Below are 15558 nucleotides of genomic sequence, written 5' to 3'. Positions count from 1 at the left end.
AGGGGGCGGGGTGAAGAGCGCTGCGCGGACCCACTAGAAAACGAGGAATTAAAAAGTTTTAAAGAAAAGCAGCAAAAGGAGGATCCACTTAAAGGAAAAAGAAAAGAAACATTCGCTTTAATATCACTTTAAGTGTATTTTTTTTTTTGGTTTTCGTCCCGCCATTTAGCCGAGGTCTAACGTCCCCCCTACGCCGAGCAAGTCGCGCGGTCCTGCCCTTCCATTCTCTGTGCCACAGCTCTGCACCGAGCACGGGCCTATAAAAACAAATACCCGTTAATATAATAAATACCTACGTAATCTAAACAGCTCCGTGGCATGCAAGAAAAAAAAATGTTTTACTCCAGAGTCCCGAGGCAAACAGACCTGCGGTTGTGAATTCTCAAAGTTCAGGTGACTGAGTTTCTGATCTACGCAAATATAATTAAAGTCGTTTTTTTGTGCCATTAATAAAGAGATATTTGTCCAACATTTCCACTGCAGCACAAAGACCACCTTTATGTGGTAGGATTTTTTTCGACCGGAGTCCAATTTACACAACGTTTTGTATTTTTAGCCTTGAACTGTTTTTGGATGGAGCCTGTGGAAAATGGATTTTTTTAAGCCCTACACTTTTTTTTTATTAAAACATATTTTTTCAAATATTTTTGTAAAAATATATTTTTTTTAAAAAATTTAAACTTTTAACAAAAAATGCTTAAAAAAAAATACATAAGGTCAAATAAAAATCAAACTGTTGGCGCTATATAAACCCTGAATAATAATAATAATAATAATATTTTTAATTAATTTATTACAAATAGTAATGTCCTCCTTACACTGTAAAGCTTTGCCCAAACTGTTGGCACTAAATAATTTCTGAATAATAATAATATCAAACTTTTGGCTCTCTGAATAATAATAATAATAATAATAATAATATTTTTCATTTACTTATTACAAATATTTTTAATGTTATTTTGACACAAAAAGTTGACATGAAAAATTGGATTTTTGTTTTATTTTTTTATTTGTATTTATTTTTAGTGGTTTGCGCACAGGTGCCGCCATTGCATAAGGAGCATTATTGATAACCAACCCTTTGCCGTGGGACAGAAAGGCTGACACCTGCTGGCTAAAACGCTTACTACAACTCCATCCAGAAAAATGTTGGCCAACACGTGCATAAAAAATGTTTTTAAACAAAATGTAAGCTACCATTGCTGATCTCCTTTGGAAAATGTTAGCCGCCTGGCAGTCACGCTCACCCTCCGGCAGGTGTAGGTGATGCCACAACTGCATTTTCACCTGAATAAGATCCCTACAGTACAGTTCAGTCTGTGCCGTGAAAGTTTCCATTCATGCTTTGTTGTATGGATAGGCATCTTCGGCGCTCCAGCTGAGCTCAAACTACAAATCCCATTACAGGAGTCATGCATGTGGCCGACGGTCTTGCAGTGCCTCATGGGAGTTGTAGTTGCACCAGAGCTGGGGTGCCGATGTTGCCCACCTGTGCTTTAATATGTGTGTGTACGGCTGCACTGAGAACACAGAGAGAACCAGGCTGGTGTGTTCATTGGTTCATGCACCACCCTTTGGGCTATTGTGGGCTACTGAGATGCCAACACGGGCAACTCTAACCTGCTAGTAAGGTGAACAGGTAGTCAGTGAGTGCCGGGATGCATACCATAGACAATCAGCTCTTCAGCCCAACTAAACCTAGAAGGTTGTGAATGGTTCTGAAGTTGAACGATCCATATCTGTCCATCCATAACTCCAGAACAATTCCCAGGTGCCGGAACCCCAATGCCGGACCAAGCTCATCCCCAAACCAGGTAGAATCCCATTAGTAGCCGGGGCTGTGCAGACTTGTAGCTGAGGGAAAAGAGGGAAGGTGAACGATGGGGCAGAGACGCATTCAATCAGTCTGTATTCTCTGTGGTCATGACATCATAGCGTAGACAAGGTTCTGAGACGGGATTTGCAGCCCACAATAAGCTCACACACAAGAGCGAGTAAACCTGGAGTAATATATTCTGCAGCCTCTCTGAAGGGGGGGCGGGGCTACAGGGGCCTTGATTCATACTGCTATGTGCGAAAAACCTTTTCAGACTCCAGTGCAAGGCAAACGTTAAGGTTTGGGGTGGTCTTGCTTTAAGAAAGGAGCTCTGTTCCCCAAATGTTGCATTTTTAGGGCAGTGTAGTGGCTCAGTGGTTAGCACTTCTCCCTTGAAGCACCTTGACGTTGCTGTGGGGCCGCCAGCACCACAGAAACCAATGACGCTGGGCATCACACACAGCATCATTGGTTGCCAAGACGCTGGTGGTCCCACAGCATCATAGGTTGATGTGATGTGTCCACCTGTTTCCTAGCAACCAATGATGCCATGTGGCTCCGCCACTGGACAACCAATGAACCCACAGCATCATTGGCTGCTAAGGCGCTTGAGGTCCCACAGCGCCATAAGTTGATGTGATGTATACGCTTGCATCCTAGCAACCAATTGATGCTGTGATGTGCAGCCACCGGATAACCAATGACACTGTGCAGCTCAGCCACTGGACAACCAATGACACTGTGCTTCACACACAGCATCATTGGCTGCTAAGACGCTGGTGGTCCCACAGTGTCATAGGTTGATGTGATGTGTCCGCCTGAATCCTAGCAACCAATGATACTGTGTGGCTCAGCAACCGGACAACCAATGATGCTGTGCGGCTCAGCAACTGGACATCCAATGATGCTGTGCGGCCTGAATCCTAGCAACCAATGATACTGTGTGGCTCAGCAACCGGACAACCAATGATGCTGTGCGGCTCAGCAACCGGACAACCAATGATGCTGTGCGGCTCAGCAACCGGACAACCAATGATGCTGTGCGGCTCAGCAACCGGACAACCAATGATGCTGTGCAGCTCAGCAACCGGACAACCAATGATGCTGTGCGGCTCAGCAACCGGACAACCAATGATGCTGTGCAGCTCAGCAACCGGACAACCAATGATGCTGTGCGGCTCAGCAACCGGACAACCAATGATGCTGTGCAGCTCAGCAACCGGACAACCAATGATGCTGTGCGGCTCAGCCACCGGACAACCAATGATGCTGTGCGGCTCAGCCACCGGACAACCAATGATGAGGAGATCAGCAGTGAGGGATGGGGGAAAAAAAGTATTGTATTCATTGCTTACGGCGTGCAGTGCTTTAGAAAAGGAGACGCCATTCAGTCAGCGCTTACACCTACTTTAATGAATGCACGACTTTGGCTTTGGTATATCGGCATGGCGAGGGTTAAAAGATCCCCCCTGGCCACTTATTTTCAACAAGGGGTGAGACAGAAAATCTATTTTAAAAAAAAGAAATCCATTGGCTGAACTTGTGAAACTGACAGAATCCCATGTGAAGGCACTTTATGGAAGAAGACAGGGGAGGGGATAGAGTGTAACAAGAAGGAGGGGAGGAGGGATTCTATAAAGAAGGGCTGGCTCAGGTGAGGTTGGTGAAGAGTTAATGGGGCTCCTGAAGGTCCAGGGAGAAGGAGGCCGGGCCCGGAGGTGGCAGTCAGTCCTCCTTCCCTCCCCAGCCTGGAGGAGCTCAGGCACTCATCAGCCCGGACTCTTACCTGCCTCCGGACTACTGACACAAGTTCACTGGGCCTTAAAGCAGCGATGCCGAGCAGCCTGGCCGCCACCCAACGTGAGCGCTGCCCAAACCTGTCTGCTTGCCTGCCACCACCCAGCCGGCACCAAACACATTCCTGGCATGCCTGTGTACCAGCTGTGCCCATAAACAGCACGACGCTGCCAGTGAGTGCCCCCCCTCCCCACACACACACACCTGGACCAGAGAGCTTACACTCTAACAGTGTACAACCTGTCACCTTCTGAGATTCATCGATCCGCTTTGATTTTTGATTTCTCTTTATTTTACTTTTCTAGGAAACTCATAGAGGTCACAGAGACCCAAATAGCACAGGGATCACCTCCTACTCCTTGGGGGGACAGAGGGGGCACGGGGTGACAGGGTGCGGGGTCACGCAGGGAAGTGGGTCACGGTCCAGGCGGCACAGAACATTCCACGCGTGGCAATACATAACAGGGACGTCTCTGGAACTACCAGGAGGAGCGATTATAGAGCCCCCGGTACATGTCATTGTCTTACAGGGAGCCCGTGATAAAACAAAATCACCAGTGGATGAAACACACGCGGTATCACAATTGATGAACAATATTCGGCACAGTGCGACCATATAATATGTTTCCAGTGACAGAGAATCCACGCAGGATCTCAGGAACTATCCCAACAAAATAATGACCATTTCACGGGTGACACAATGTACAAGGGTCATCACGAAGGGGTCATAGAGAGGAGGTCAGTGGCAGTGACATTATCACCAGTGGGACTGAGTGCCACCCACAGCAAGAAATAGACAGATGACACCAATTCATGACAAATGACAGAAATGACAAGATCAGGAGTGGCACAATGTTCACGAGTGGGTGTTTCAGCAGCAATAGAGCAATGGAAACCTGTAGCGACAAGAACTCGAGTGGGGAACACAGAGAGGGGCACTAAGATGGACCAGGGACAATTTCGGGGTGTCAGTGGAAAGGTGATTCCCTCTCATTGCTACAATATTACCGCATAGGACACACAATGTATCGGTGTCACCCGTGTCTGCATAGCCGTGATAATTTCACGCATGCATAGTTCAAGAAGAGACATGACAGGAGGGCAGAAGTGACAATATCACGGGTGACAGCACAATAACAAGTGCAATGGATAGTTACAATGTCACCAGTGGGCTAAAAATAAAATAACTCCGACAATGTGTTCAAGAACAAACTGCGGAGTGCAAAGCTGCAGGAACAAGTTCACCCGTGGGTTCAACAGCTGATGTGGACACCATCGCGAGTGGAAACACACAGAGGAGCAGCAATGACAGCGCAAGGAGAGAAAAGTCAGACCAGAGACATCCAGTGCAGGGAAAGTCATGAGTGGGGGTCAGAGATGACAGAGAAGACACAGAGTGCAGGGAAAAGTGTCAGTGGCACGGTCATGAGTGGGGGCAGAAGTGATATAGAAGATACTGGGTGCAGGGAAACATTTCAGTGACACGATCAGGAGTGGGGAGAGAAATGAGAAGACACAGGGTGCAGGGAATTATGTCTCAGTCATGAGTGGGGACAGGAGGTGACAGAGAAGACACCGAGTACAGGGAAAGGTGTCAAGGACTCGGTCATGAGTGGGGACAGAAGTGATATAGAAAACACTGAGTGCAGGGAAAAGTGTCAGTGACACAATCAGGAGTGGGGAGAGAAGTGATAGAGAAGACACAGAGTACAGGGAAAGTTTGAGAGACATTGTCAGGAGTGGGGACAAAGGTGACAGAGAAGACAGAGTGCAGGAAAAGTTTTAATGCCACGATCATGAGTGGGGACAGAAGGAACAGACAAGACACAAAGCCCAGGAAAACGTTTCAGTGACACGGTCATGAGTGGGGACAGAAGTGATGTAGAAGACACAGAGTCCAGGGAAAGTTTCACGAGTGAGGACAGAGGTGACACAGAAGACACAGAGTGCAGGGAAGGGTTTTAATGACACGATCATGAGTGGGGACAGAAGCGACAGACAAGACACAGAGCCCAGGAGAAAGTTACAGTGACACGATCAGGAGTGGGAACAAAAGTGATGTAGAAGACACAGAGTACAGGGAAAGTTTCACGAGCGGGGACAGAAGTGACATAGAAGACACAGGGTGCACGAGTTTCACGAGTGGGCTTACCTGCAGTATCCAGTGGAAGGTCTCGCCCACCAGTGGGAAGCCCATGGAACCCTTCGGAATGGGCAGCTTGCAGCTCTTGTCCCGGGTGGCCGCCCAGCGCAGTTGCCACAGTTGCTGGGACACGGCGTTGCTGGAGGAGGGGAGACTCTGGATGAGAGCTGCTACTACTTCTCCCAACTACTACTGCTCCCAGACAGCACTACTACTACCCCCAATATACTGCTGGAGGAGGGGAGACTCTGGATGAGAGCTGCTACTACTTCTCCCGACTACTACTGCTTCCAGCAAGCACTACTACTACCCCCAATATACTGCTGGAGGAGGGGAGACTCTGGTGGAGAGCTGCTACTACTTCCCCCGACTACTTCTCAGGACTACTACGGCTCCCAGACAGCACTACTACTACCCCCAATATACTGCTGGAGGAGAGGAGACTCTGGATGAGAGCTGCTACTACTTCTCCCGACTACTACTGGTCCCAGACAGCACTACTACTACCCCCAATATACTGCTGGAGGCGGGGAGACTCTGGAGAGCTGCTACTACTTCTCCCGACTACTACTGGTCCCAGACAGCACTACTACTACCCCCAATATACTGCTGGAGGAGGGGAGACTCTGGTGGAGAGCTGCTATTACTTCTCCCGACTACTTCTCAGCACTACTACTGCTGCCAGAGAGCACTACTATTACCCCCAATATACTGCTAGAGGCAGGGAAGACTCTGGAGAGCTCCTACTACTTCTCCCGACTATACTTCTCAGGACTACTACTGCTCCCAGAGAGCACTACTACTACCCCCAATATACTGCTGGAGGCGGGGAGACTCTGGAGAGCTCCTACTACTTCTCAGGACTACTACTGCTCCCAGAGAACACTACTACTACCCTCAATATACTGCTGGAGGAGGGAAGACTCTGGAGAGCTCCTAACACTTCTCAGGACTACTACTGCTCCCAGAGAGCACTACTACTACCCCAATATACTAATGGAGGAGGGGAGACTCTAGAGAGCTGCTATACTACTTCTCTATGAACTTCTGATAACTACTACTGCTCCCAGAGAGCACTACTACTACCCCCAATATACTGGTGGAGGTGGGGAGACTCTGGAGAGCTGCTGCTACATCTCCCAGGACTTCTAACAACTACAACTACTGCCAGATATCATTACTACTACCCCCAATATACTGTTGGAGAGGTGGGGGAGACTGTGGAGAGCTACTACTACAGCCAGATAATCAGATATCATTCACTACAACTGTTCCCAATATACTGCTGTTGGTGGGGAGACTGTTAAGAGCTGCTACTACATCTCCCTAAATGTCTGACAACTGCAACTACTGCAGACACCTATTACTATCCCCGATACACTGCTAGTGGTGGAGGAACATGGAGACCTGTTACTATCTCCCTGAACTTCTGACAACAAATACTATTATTACAACTCCAATACATTGCTGGAGGTGGGGGAGCATGGAGAGCTACTACTTCTGACAACTAATACTACTCCTACTAGTGCTTCCAATACACTGCTTTAGATGAGGGAACACAAAGAGCTGCTACTAGATCTCCCTGAATTCCTGTCAACTACTGCCAGATAGCAATACTACTATGCCTAGTAGCATCAGAGTCTCCCCTCCTCCAGTAGTACTGCTTGTGGGACTCTGCGGACTTGCTACTATTATTACTGTACTTTTAACAACTACAGCCATTGCTAGATACCATTACTATTACCTCTAATACACAGATGAAGGCAGGTAGATACTTATACCCCATTTACTACACTGCTGGAGATAGGTAGACTCTGGGGAGATGCTACTAGAGCTATCAATGCTCCTGACAGCAACAACAATTAATACTACTGCTCCTAATTCAATGCTGAAGGCGGAGAGACCCTACAAGCCTCAACTATATTTTTCTGAACTTCTCAGAAAAACTACTACTACATACCATTACTACTACCCCTAATAGTCAGCTAAAGACAGGAAGGCTCTGCAGAACTACCACTATATCTACTACTTCTCCTGACAAACACTACTACTATTAGATATGTTTAATATTCCCCTAATATTGTGTTGGAGGTGGGTTGGGGGGCACTATGAAAAGCTGTTAATACACATCCATGTACTTCTGGCAATTACTACTACTGCTGCTTGAGCGATAGGGGGCATTTCAGAGCTTCTATTGCATACCCACATAGTTCTGAAAACATGAACCACAACTAGACACCAATACTACCTTCCCACCCCCCACTGAACTACCAGAGGGGTAAAACTTTAGAGAACTGCAGCCAAATATTTTTATGCACGTGAAACATACTTCTAGATACCACTACTTCTACTACACTGCTGAGAGATGGAGACTCTGCACTCCCTGTACTTCTGACAACTACTACTTATTATTGCTAACACTACTACTCTACTTACTATGCTGCTGGGCTGGGAGTGGGAAGGGGGTGCTGGAGGGCTGCTATTACATCTTCTAGTATGTCTGACAATTATTACTACTTAACAGCACTACTATATCCTCTACTACAAGTGGTAGGGGTCACTGTGAAGAACTGCTAAATCATTTCTCTATACGTCTGACAACTACTACGGTAATACAGTATACTACTACCATCTCCATACTACTCTGCTGAGGGCTGGAAGACCCTAGTTTACCCTAAACTTCATTATGTTATGACAACTACAACTTGTTGTAGATAGCACTACTACTCCCCTCACTGCTGGGGAGTCTGGAGAGCTGCTGTTACATCTTTCTGTACTTCTGACAATTATTAATACTAAATACTATTACTGCATACCCTACTACACAGCTAAAGGGGAGGAAGGGTAGAGTTACTTTTGCTGAGCACTGCTAATATGTCTCCTTATACTACCGGCAACTACAATAATGAGATGCCACTATGGCTTCCCTACTACATGCCTTCAGAGGGGAGAGCTGCTACTACATCTCTTTTTTTCTTTTGACAATACAACTGCTGGATACCGCTAACACTCCACCTATACCCACTCCACCTATACCCACTCCACCTATACCTGCTGGAGGTTGGCAGTCGGGCACTTAAAAACTACTTTTACATCTCTTAGTATTTCTGACAGCTACTACTACTACTACCACCACCACTACTACTACTACCACTACTACTACTACTACTACTACTACTACTACAACCACCACTACTACTAATAATAATTATTATTATTATAATAATTAAAAAAAAATACTTATTTGCCATAACAATTTTGGAGGTGCGATGACTCACAAGAACAGCTACTATGTCTCTTTGTACTCCTAACAACTATTTATCCTACTAAATACCTCCATTCTCCCACTAATAGACGTTAAGCAAGGGGGGTGGTGGCTTTGGCGGAAATGCTACTATATCCTACAACTTCTACAATTTCTTCTACAACTAGATAACACAGATGCTGCCCTGACTACACTGCTGGAAATGGTGAGACTCAAGAGAACTGCTACAACATTCATTTCTGACAACTACAATAGCAAGAGAACACTACTACTTACTCTAATATAATGCTGGAGGGAGGGATGTTCTACACAACTGCTATTGTATATCACTGTACTCCTGTTGACTGATCATTTTATAGGATTAACAATTATATATACATTTATATTCCCCCCACTACACTGCTGGAGACAGGGAAAATCAGGAGAACTGCAATCTTTTATCTATATATCTCACAATTACACACTATCACTCCACTAATATTCTGCCATGCAACTTCTTACTATTACTATAATCCAACTACTAACTATTACTATACTTTATAGCACTACTACCTCACCCCCCACCCATACAGCTGGGAGCAAAGGAATGCTACTACATGTCACTATACTTCTAAACAGTAAAACTGTATACTATTAGTACCCCTAATACAATGCTAGGTACTTGCTAGGACTCAAACTATTACTGCTGTATACTATTGACCTTCAATATACTGCTAATTCATTCTCTTTATCCCTAAGTACTACTGCTGTATAATTACTTTGAATGCTTTCCCCCTTCATCCCCGTTCCATTGTTACTACACTTTTCTGTACTTCTGACTGCTGCTGTTACATACCACTACTCCATACTCATACCCACACACATATTCATATACACGTAAGTACTAAACACATACTAAACTGATACTACAACTCTCAACTCTTCTATAGTTTCAACTACTATATATTGCTACTCCCTCCACTACACTGCTGCTAGATTTCTTACTACATCTACTAACATATACTAGTCTAACTCTCCTCTACTATATTGCTGCTCTATCTCTAACACTGCATCTGACTTCACTACTAATACTCTGAATTGATACTATTACGTCATTGTAAAGTTACAAAGTATTACTACTACCATATGTTTCTATTATCTGCCTACTACACAGCTACTACGTCTACAACTGTAACCACTACAGTTACTATATACTGCTACTGATGCCACAACGGAAACTACTTCTGCATGTTACTATGTTACTTCTAATGTTGCACTTATATAACATTATGTTTTTCACAACTAAACGTATACTAAGCATTACTTATAGCTACTATTTTAGTTACATATTGCTACTAATACCCTCACTGCATTACTACATCAGCGAATTATCAGTTATTAAATACAGCTGCTTCTGGGCATTGCACTGCTACTATATTATATATTACACCACACAATACTACTGCGGTTGCCACTGTATTATTTTACTACTCACCCAGAGACTACATCTCCTAACATTTGTAACTTTTATCACTACTACATGTTTCTACTGACTGCCTACTGGACACATTTTCCCTTGTGCATTACTACTCCTCTATTAACACAGCCTGGAGATCGGGAGACAATGTAATAGTTTTCTTATTACATCTTACACCACCACCACTAATATCTAACACTATATTTACTACTTTGTTACTTTGTAACAATGGATACCGTGCTTTGGCTTCTTACTACATCTTACTACAACCCTTTTAATACAGTTACTCTTACACCATGACCAACAACTAGGACTGAAGGATGCAACATGAAACTGCTCAACCTAATTCTGCTCCCCTCTGTAATGCTGCGGAGACACTATGGGACTGCTCTTTTACTACAGTTCATTACTATGACATTACTATGACATGTGATGTTGTCACACTATACCCTGCTAAGCTGTTTCCTTTGCACTGTTCTTATATGTTACTGCATCTCTTCTAATATGACTACTACTTCTATACTACTTCTATTACTCCTACACCTACTACAGCTAGTAATGAACTGCACCACACTGTGTACACCATTGCTCCCTCTGCACTGCCTAGAGGGAGAAAGATACAAGTCATTTTCTCCTACTGCTTTTCGCTACACCACTGCAAATTCCAACTGCACTATGGTACATTATACTACACACTACTACTCTCAACCCCCCCCCCCCCCCCCCAAAAAAAAAGGAGAGGGAGGGAGAGAGAGAGATAGAGAGAGATAGAGAGACTAGATATTAATAAAGAGACTTGGTAACAATGTTACTCTATACATGCACAGTGAGTGTACTACTACTACTTTACCACTGTGTAGCAGACTACTAACAATCTACGGAACAAAGATCTACTACATCTCTACACAGATCTAATTCATAACTACTAATAATCCATCACATTGGTTCACATTGTTCACATGCTACTACTCCCTCTTCACTTCCAATAAGCAGAGAAACTGCCGATTGCTTCCCCTACACCACTGCTGCAATTTTCCTGGACAGCGGGTATTATTGCCCCAGGCAAAGTTAGCACCAGGGGTATCTGCTGAGCATATTACTAGCATGTAGTACAGTGCATTTGCCCTGTGTCCGTTGCTATTGCTGGTGCCACTACGCTGATGGCAGGGACACAGCATCCTATTACTGCTCCTTCTTCACTATACAATCTGGAGAGGAAGAGACACAAGCAAATGTTAGCTACTACCTCTCATTACACCACTGCTGCTGCTGTCTGGTTACAATGGTACCTGGAAGAGTGTGTGTGTGTGTGGGGGGGGGGGGGGGTATATTACAATGGCACCTGGAAGTGGGGGGCGGTATAGTACAATGGCACCTGGAAGTGGGGGGCGGTATAGTACAATGGCACCTGGAAGTGGGGGGCGGTATAGTACAATGGCACCTGGAAGTGGGGGGCGGTATAGTACAATGGCACCTGGAAGTGGGGGGCGGTATAGTACAATGGCACCTGGAAGTGGGGGGCGGTATAGTACAATGGCACCTGGAAGTGGGGGGCGGTATAGTACAATGGCACCTGGAAGTGGGGGGCGGTATAGTACAATGGCACCTGGAAGTGGGGGGCGGTATAGTACAATGGCACCTGGAAGTGGGGGGCGGTATAGTACAATGGCACCTGGAAGTGGGGGGCGGTATAGTACAATGGCACCTGGAAGTGGGGGGCGGTATAGTACAATGGCACCTGGAAGTGGGGGGCGGTATAGTACAATGGCACCTGGAAGTGGGGGGCGGTATAGTACAATGGCACCTGGAAGTGGGGGGCGGTATAGTACAATGGCACCTGGAAGTGGGGGGCGGTATAGTACAATGGCACCTGGAAGTGGGGGGCGGTATAGTACAATGGCACCTGGAAGTGGGGGGCGGTATAGTACAATGGCACCTGGAAGTGGGGGGCGGTATAGTACAATGGCACCTGGAAGTGGGGGGGGATATATTACAATGACATCTTGAAGTGGGGGAACATATTACAATGGTAACTGAAAGTGGGGGGGATATGTTAGGCAGCAAGTGACCATTTTGTCCCTCAAGTTGATGTGTTGGAAGCAGAAAAAATGGGCAAGCGTGAGGATTTGAGTGACTGACAAGGACCAAATTGGGATAGCTATCTGACCGGGTCAGAGCAACTCCAAAACTGCAGCTCTTGTGGGATGTTCCCGGTCTGCAGGCCTACCAAAAGTGGTCCAAGGAAGGAAAACTGGTGAACCACCAACAGGGTCGTGGGTGGCCAAGGCTCGCTGATGCACACGAGGAGCGAATGAGGCCCCACCTTGCAACATACAGGACCTAAAGGATCTGCTACTGATGGCTTGGTGCCAGATACCACAGAAACTCCAAAGTGCCAACGGCAACACGTTTCATGGAAAAAGCCAATATGAAATCCAAAAAGTTGCAGGGGTTGTGAGAATCCTCCTTGGTGACCTTAGATGAATATTACTCTGGACTTTGGTAGGTGGAATGGTGTGTCTGTCCTTTATGTCATCTTCATGTTTTCCTATGGACCATCCACGGAAGTCCTAGAGTAAATACATCTGTAAGGGGACTCCAATACATAACAATTCTTTACACCCACCAAGTGATCCGGTGATCCTCATCATTTGAAGAATTATTCAAATAAACCCTCCGCTACTTTTTCCAAAATAATAACAGAGTTTTGGCTTTAGATATTCACCCGGAGCAGTGACCGGGTGACACCCCGCCATGACGTCATCGTGCATGCGTGTGACATCACCACACGCGTGCGCAAAGATGTCATTGTGCATGCGCGGCCGTCTAATTGACGCCTGCCGGTTGCCATCTTGGTGATGGACGCTGGCAGAGAGAGGAGGGGATGTTCACCCGGTGGGATGAGGTAAGCCGCCAGGTTCCCTCCTTTCTCCTGACACTGTCGGGCTCTCGGTCCATGACCGAGTACTCGACTTTTTAGAGGGGGGTGACACCAAAATGACTTCCAGTCATTTTGGTGTCACCCCTCCAATGGTGCCACTCGGGTGCGGGCCGCACCCCCCTTGTGACGCCACTGACTTTAACTATTTCTTTCTAGGTGCACATAGCCTGCCCCACAATATTAATACTAGCATTAATACTGCCTGGTCTCTTTCATGGCTCATGAACTTTTAATAATTGTATACTCCTGTATGTAGAACTCTTCTACCCAATTTTTATAGCTGCCTGTTGGTAAGATTCACCCTTTCTATTGGTTCTGGTGCCAAAAAGTGATGGGAACTTCCACATTTTATAGTTATACCAGAGCTGAGGTGAGGGATCATTTGCCGCAGGGGACACCCTTTCTGGTGACTCCAAACATAAAAACATGACAGGAGCGCCAGACCAAAGAGTAGCTTTAATGATTTATCATGTGACATAGACACAGCCAATGCATTTTGGGGACTCACTCTCCCTTCATCAGGGTTCGAATATTGCCTGCGGTTGAAACCTGTACAGCATTACCTGAACTCCCCCCCACATAAAGAAACCCTAAAGCAGGGGCGCCCACAATTTATCGTCTGGAGATCTACTTTTCAAATGACGAGCTCAATGAGATCTACCAACGAAAAAACACCTGCATTCAGGGGCGGGAGCGGGCATGGTGGTGCATTAAAGTCAATGGCACCGCAGCCACGCCCCCCGCACACAGTGTGATCGCCCGCACCCGGAAACGCAGGCACATTAGTGCCTGTTTTCCGGTCCAGTGCGATCTGCAAAAACGCTGCAAGCACTATTTTTTAGATCGCACTGTACTGGAATGCAGGTGCCTGCGTTCCGGGTGCGGGCGATCACACTGTGTTAGAAAAAAATATGTCCCCCCAACGGGCGTGTGGCGTCACCCAGCGCCCCGCCTCCAGGATGTGTTTTTTTATTATTTTTTATTAATTTTTTATTATTTAATTTTTATTTAATTTTTATTTTCTAATTGTAATTATTTTTTAATGTTGGGGGGGGAGGGGCTTCGGGAAAATATCAGGGGTCTAAACAGCTCCCTGATATTTCCCTTTTAAAATAGAAGAATAAATTGAGGACACAGGGTCCTCAAACTCTTTTTCTGCAGCCTCAGCACTCAATGAATGGAAAGCACAGAGGCTTCCCATTCATTCAGAAACTATACTATTTACTATCATCCCGTTTCGGAATGAGGAGAATCCTCTGTACAGAGTGCTACTCCCCATTGAGAAACTCATGAACAGGAAGTGATGCAAAGCACTTCCTGTTCATTCATAACTGGGGAAACATAGTACTATGTGTCTCTAGTGTTATTTACAAACACTAGAGGGATCAACTGATCGCTTCAGCATGTGCTCTGCACAGAGGATTGGTACATATCACTGATATGTACCGATCCTCCACCGTTCGGCCACGCACACAGGGGGGCTCAGCCTGCAACTTCTCCTCTGGATCCCCGCTACTCTCCCCTATCTGTATGCAGTGGGGATCCGAGGAGAAGTGAAGGAAGCGATGCAGCCAGCGGGGAGGGGCAGACGGAGCCGCTGTCACAGCAGCATGGCCGAGCGGTGAGGAGAGAGAGCCGCTGGCTGTCAGATCCTGGCCGAGTGGCTCTTTCTCTCCTCACCACTCGGCCATGCTGCTGTGATAGCGCCTCCGTCCTCTGCCCCCCTGCCGACGGCTGCAGCGATTCCTTCACTTCCGCTCGAATCCCTGCTGCATACAGATGGTGGGAGAGCAGCGGGGATCCAGAGGAGAAGCCCCACGGGACATAGCCGATCGCGATCTACCAGTGTTCGCTTTGCGATCGACTGGTAGATCGCGATCGACCTAATGGGCACCTCTGCCCTAAAGTAATACCTTAAGCCCCCACAATAGTCCCACTTTAGTCCCACTATAGTCCAATAGAACACAACTAATTTCCTCCTCCCTCTATTTCCTTCTCTATTTATAATACTTTTATACAATTTGATACAGTTTGAGCTCCTCCGTTGTTGGGCTAAGCACCAATGGAGAGTTTTCATTTCCTCAAAATTATGACAAAAATGAAGAAATTTCCCTAAAATTTCGCTATTTTAGTACAATAG

The 15558-nt window shown here is 46.1% G+C and overlaps 1 protein-coding gene across 1 annotated transcript in view; it reads right to left on the bottom strand.

The window, feature by feature from the left end:
- Positions 1–15558, bottom strand: part of LOC108790844 (cytochrome P450 26B1) — a 48890-nt gene that overhangs the window by 31528 nt on the left and 1804 nt on the right. Inside the window, exon 2 of the mRNA XM_018561198.1 lies at positions 5766–5895. Within this exon, the coding sequence (XP_018416700.1) occupies positions 5766–5895 (130 nt within the window). The remainder of the gene's footprint in view (positions 1–5765; positions 5896–15558) is intronic.

This window comes from Nanorana parkeri, unplaced genomic scaffold, assembly GCF_000935625.1.
Source record: "Nanorana parkeri isolate BGI_ZX_2015 unplaced genomic scaffold, ASM93562v1 scaffold507, whole genome shotgun sequence".
NCBI classification, from domain to species: domain Eukaryota; kingdom Metazoa; phylum Chordata; class Amphibia; order Anura; family Dicroglossidae; genus Nanorana; species Nanorana parkeri.
The sequence above is the reverse complement of the archived record's forward strand: the minus strand, read 5'-3'. Positions and strand labels throughout refer to the sequence as shown.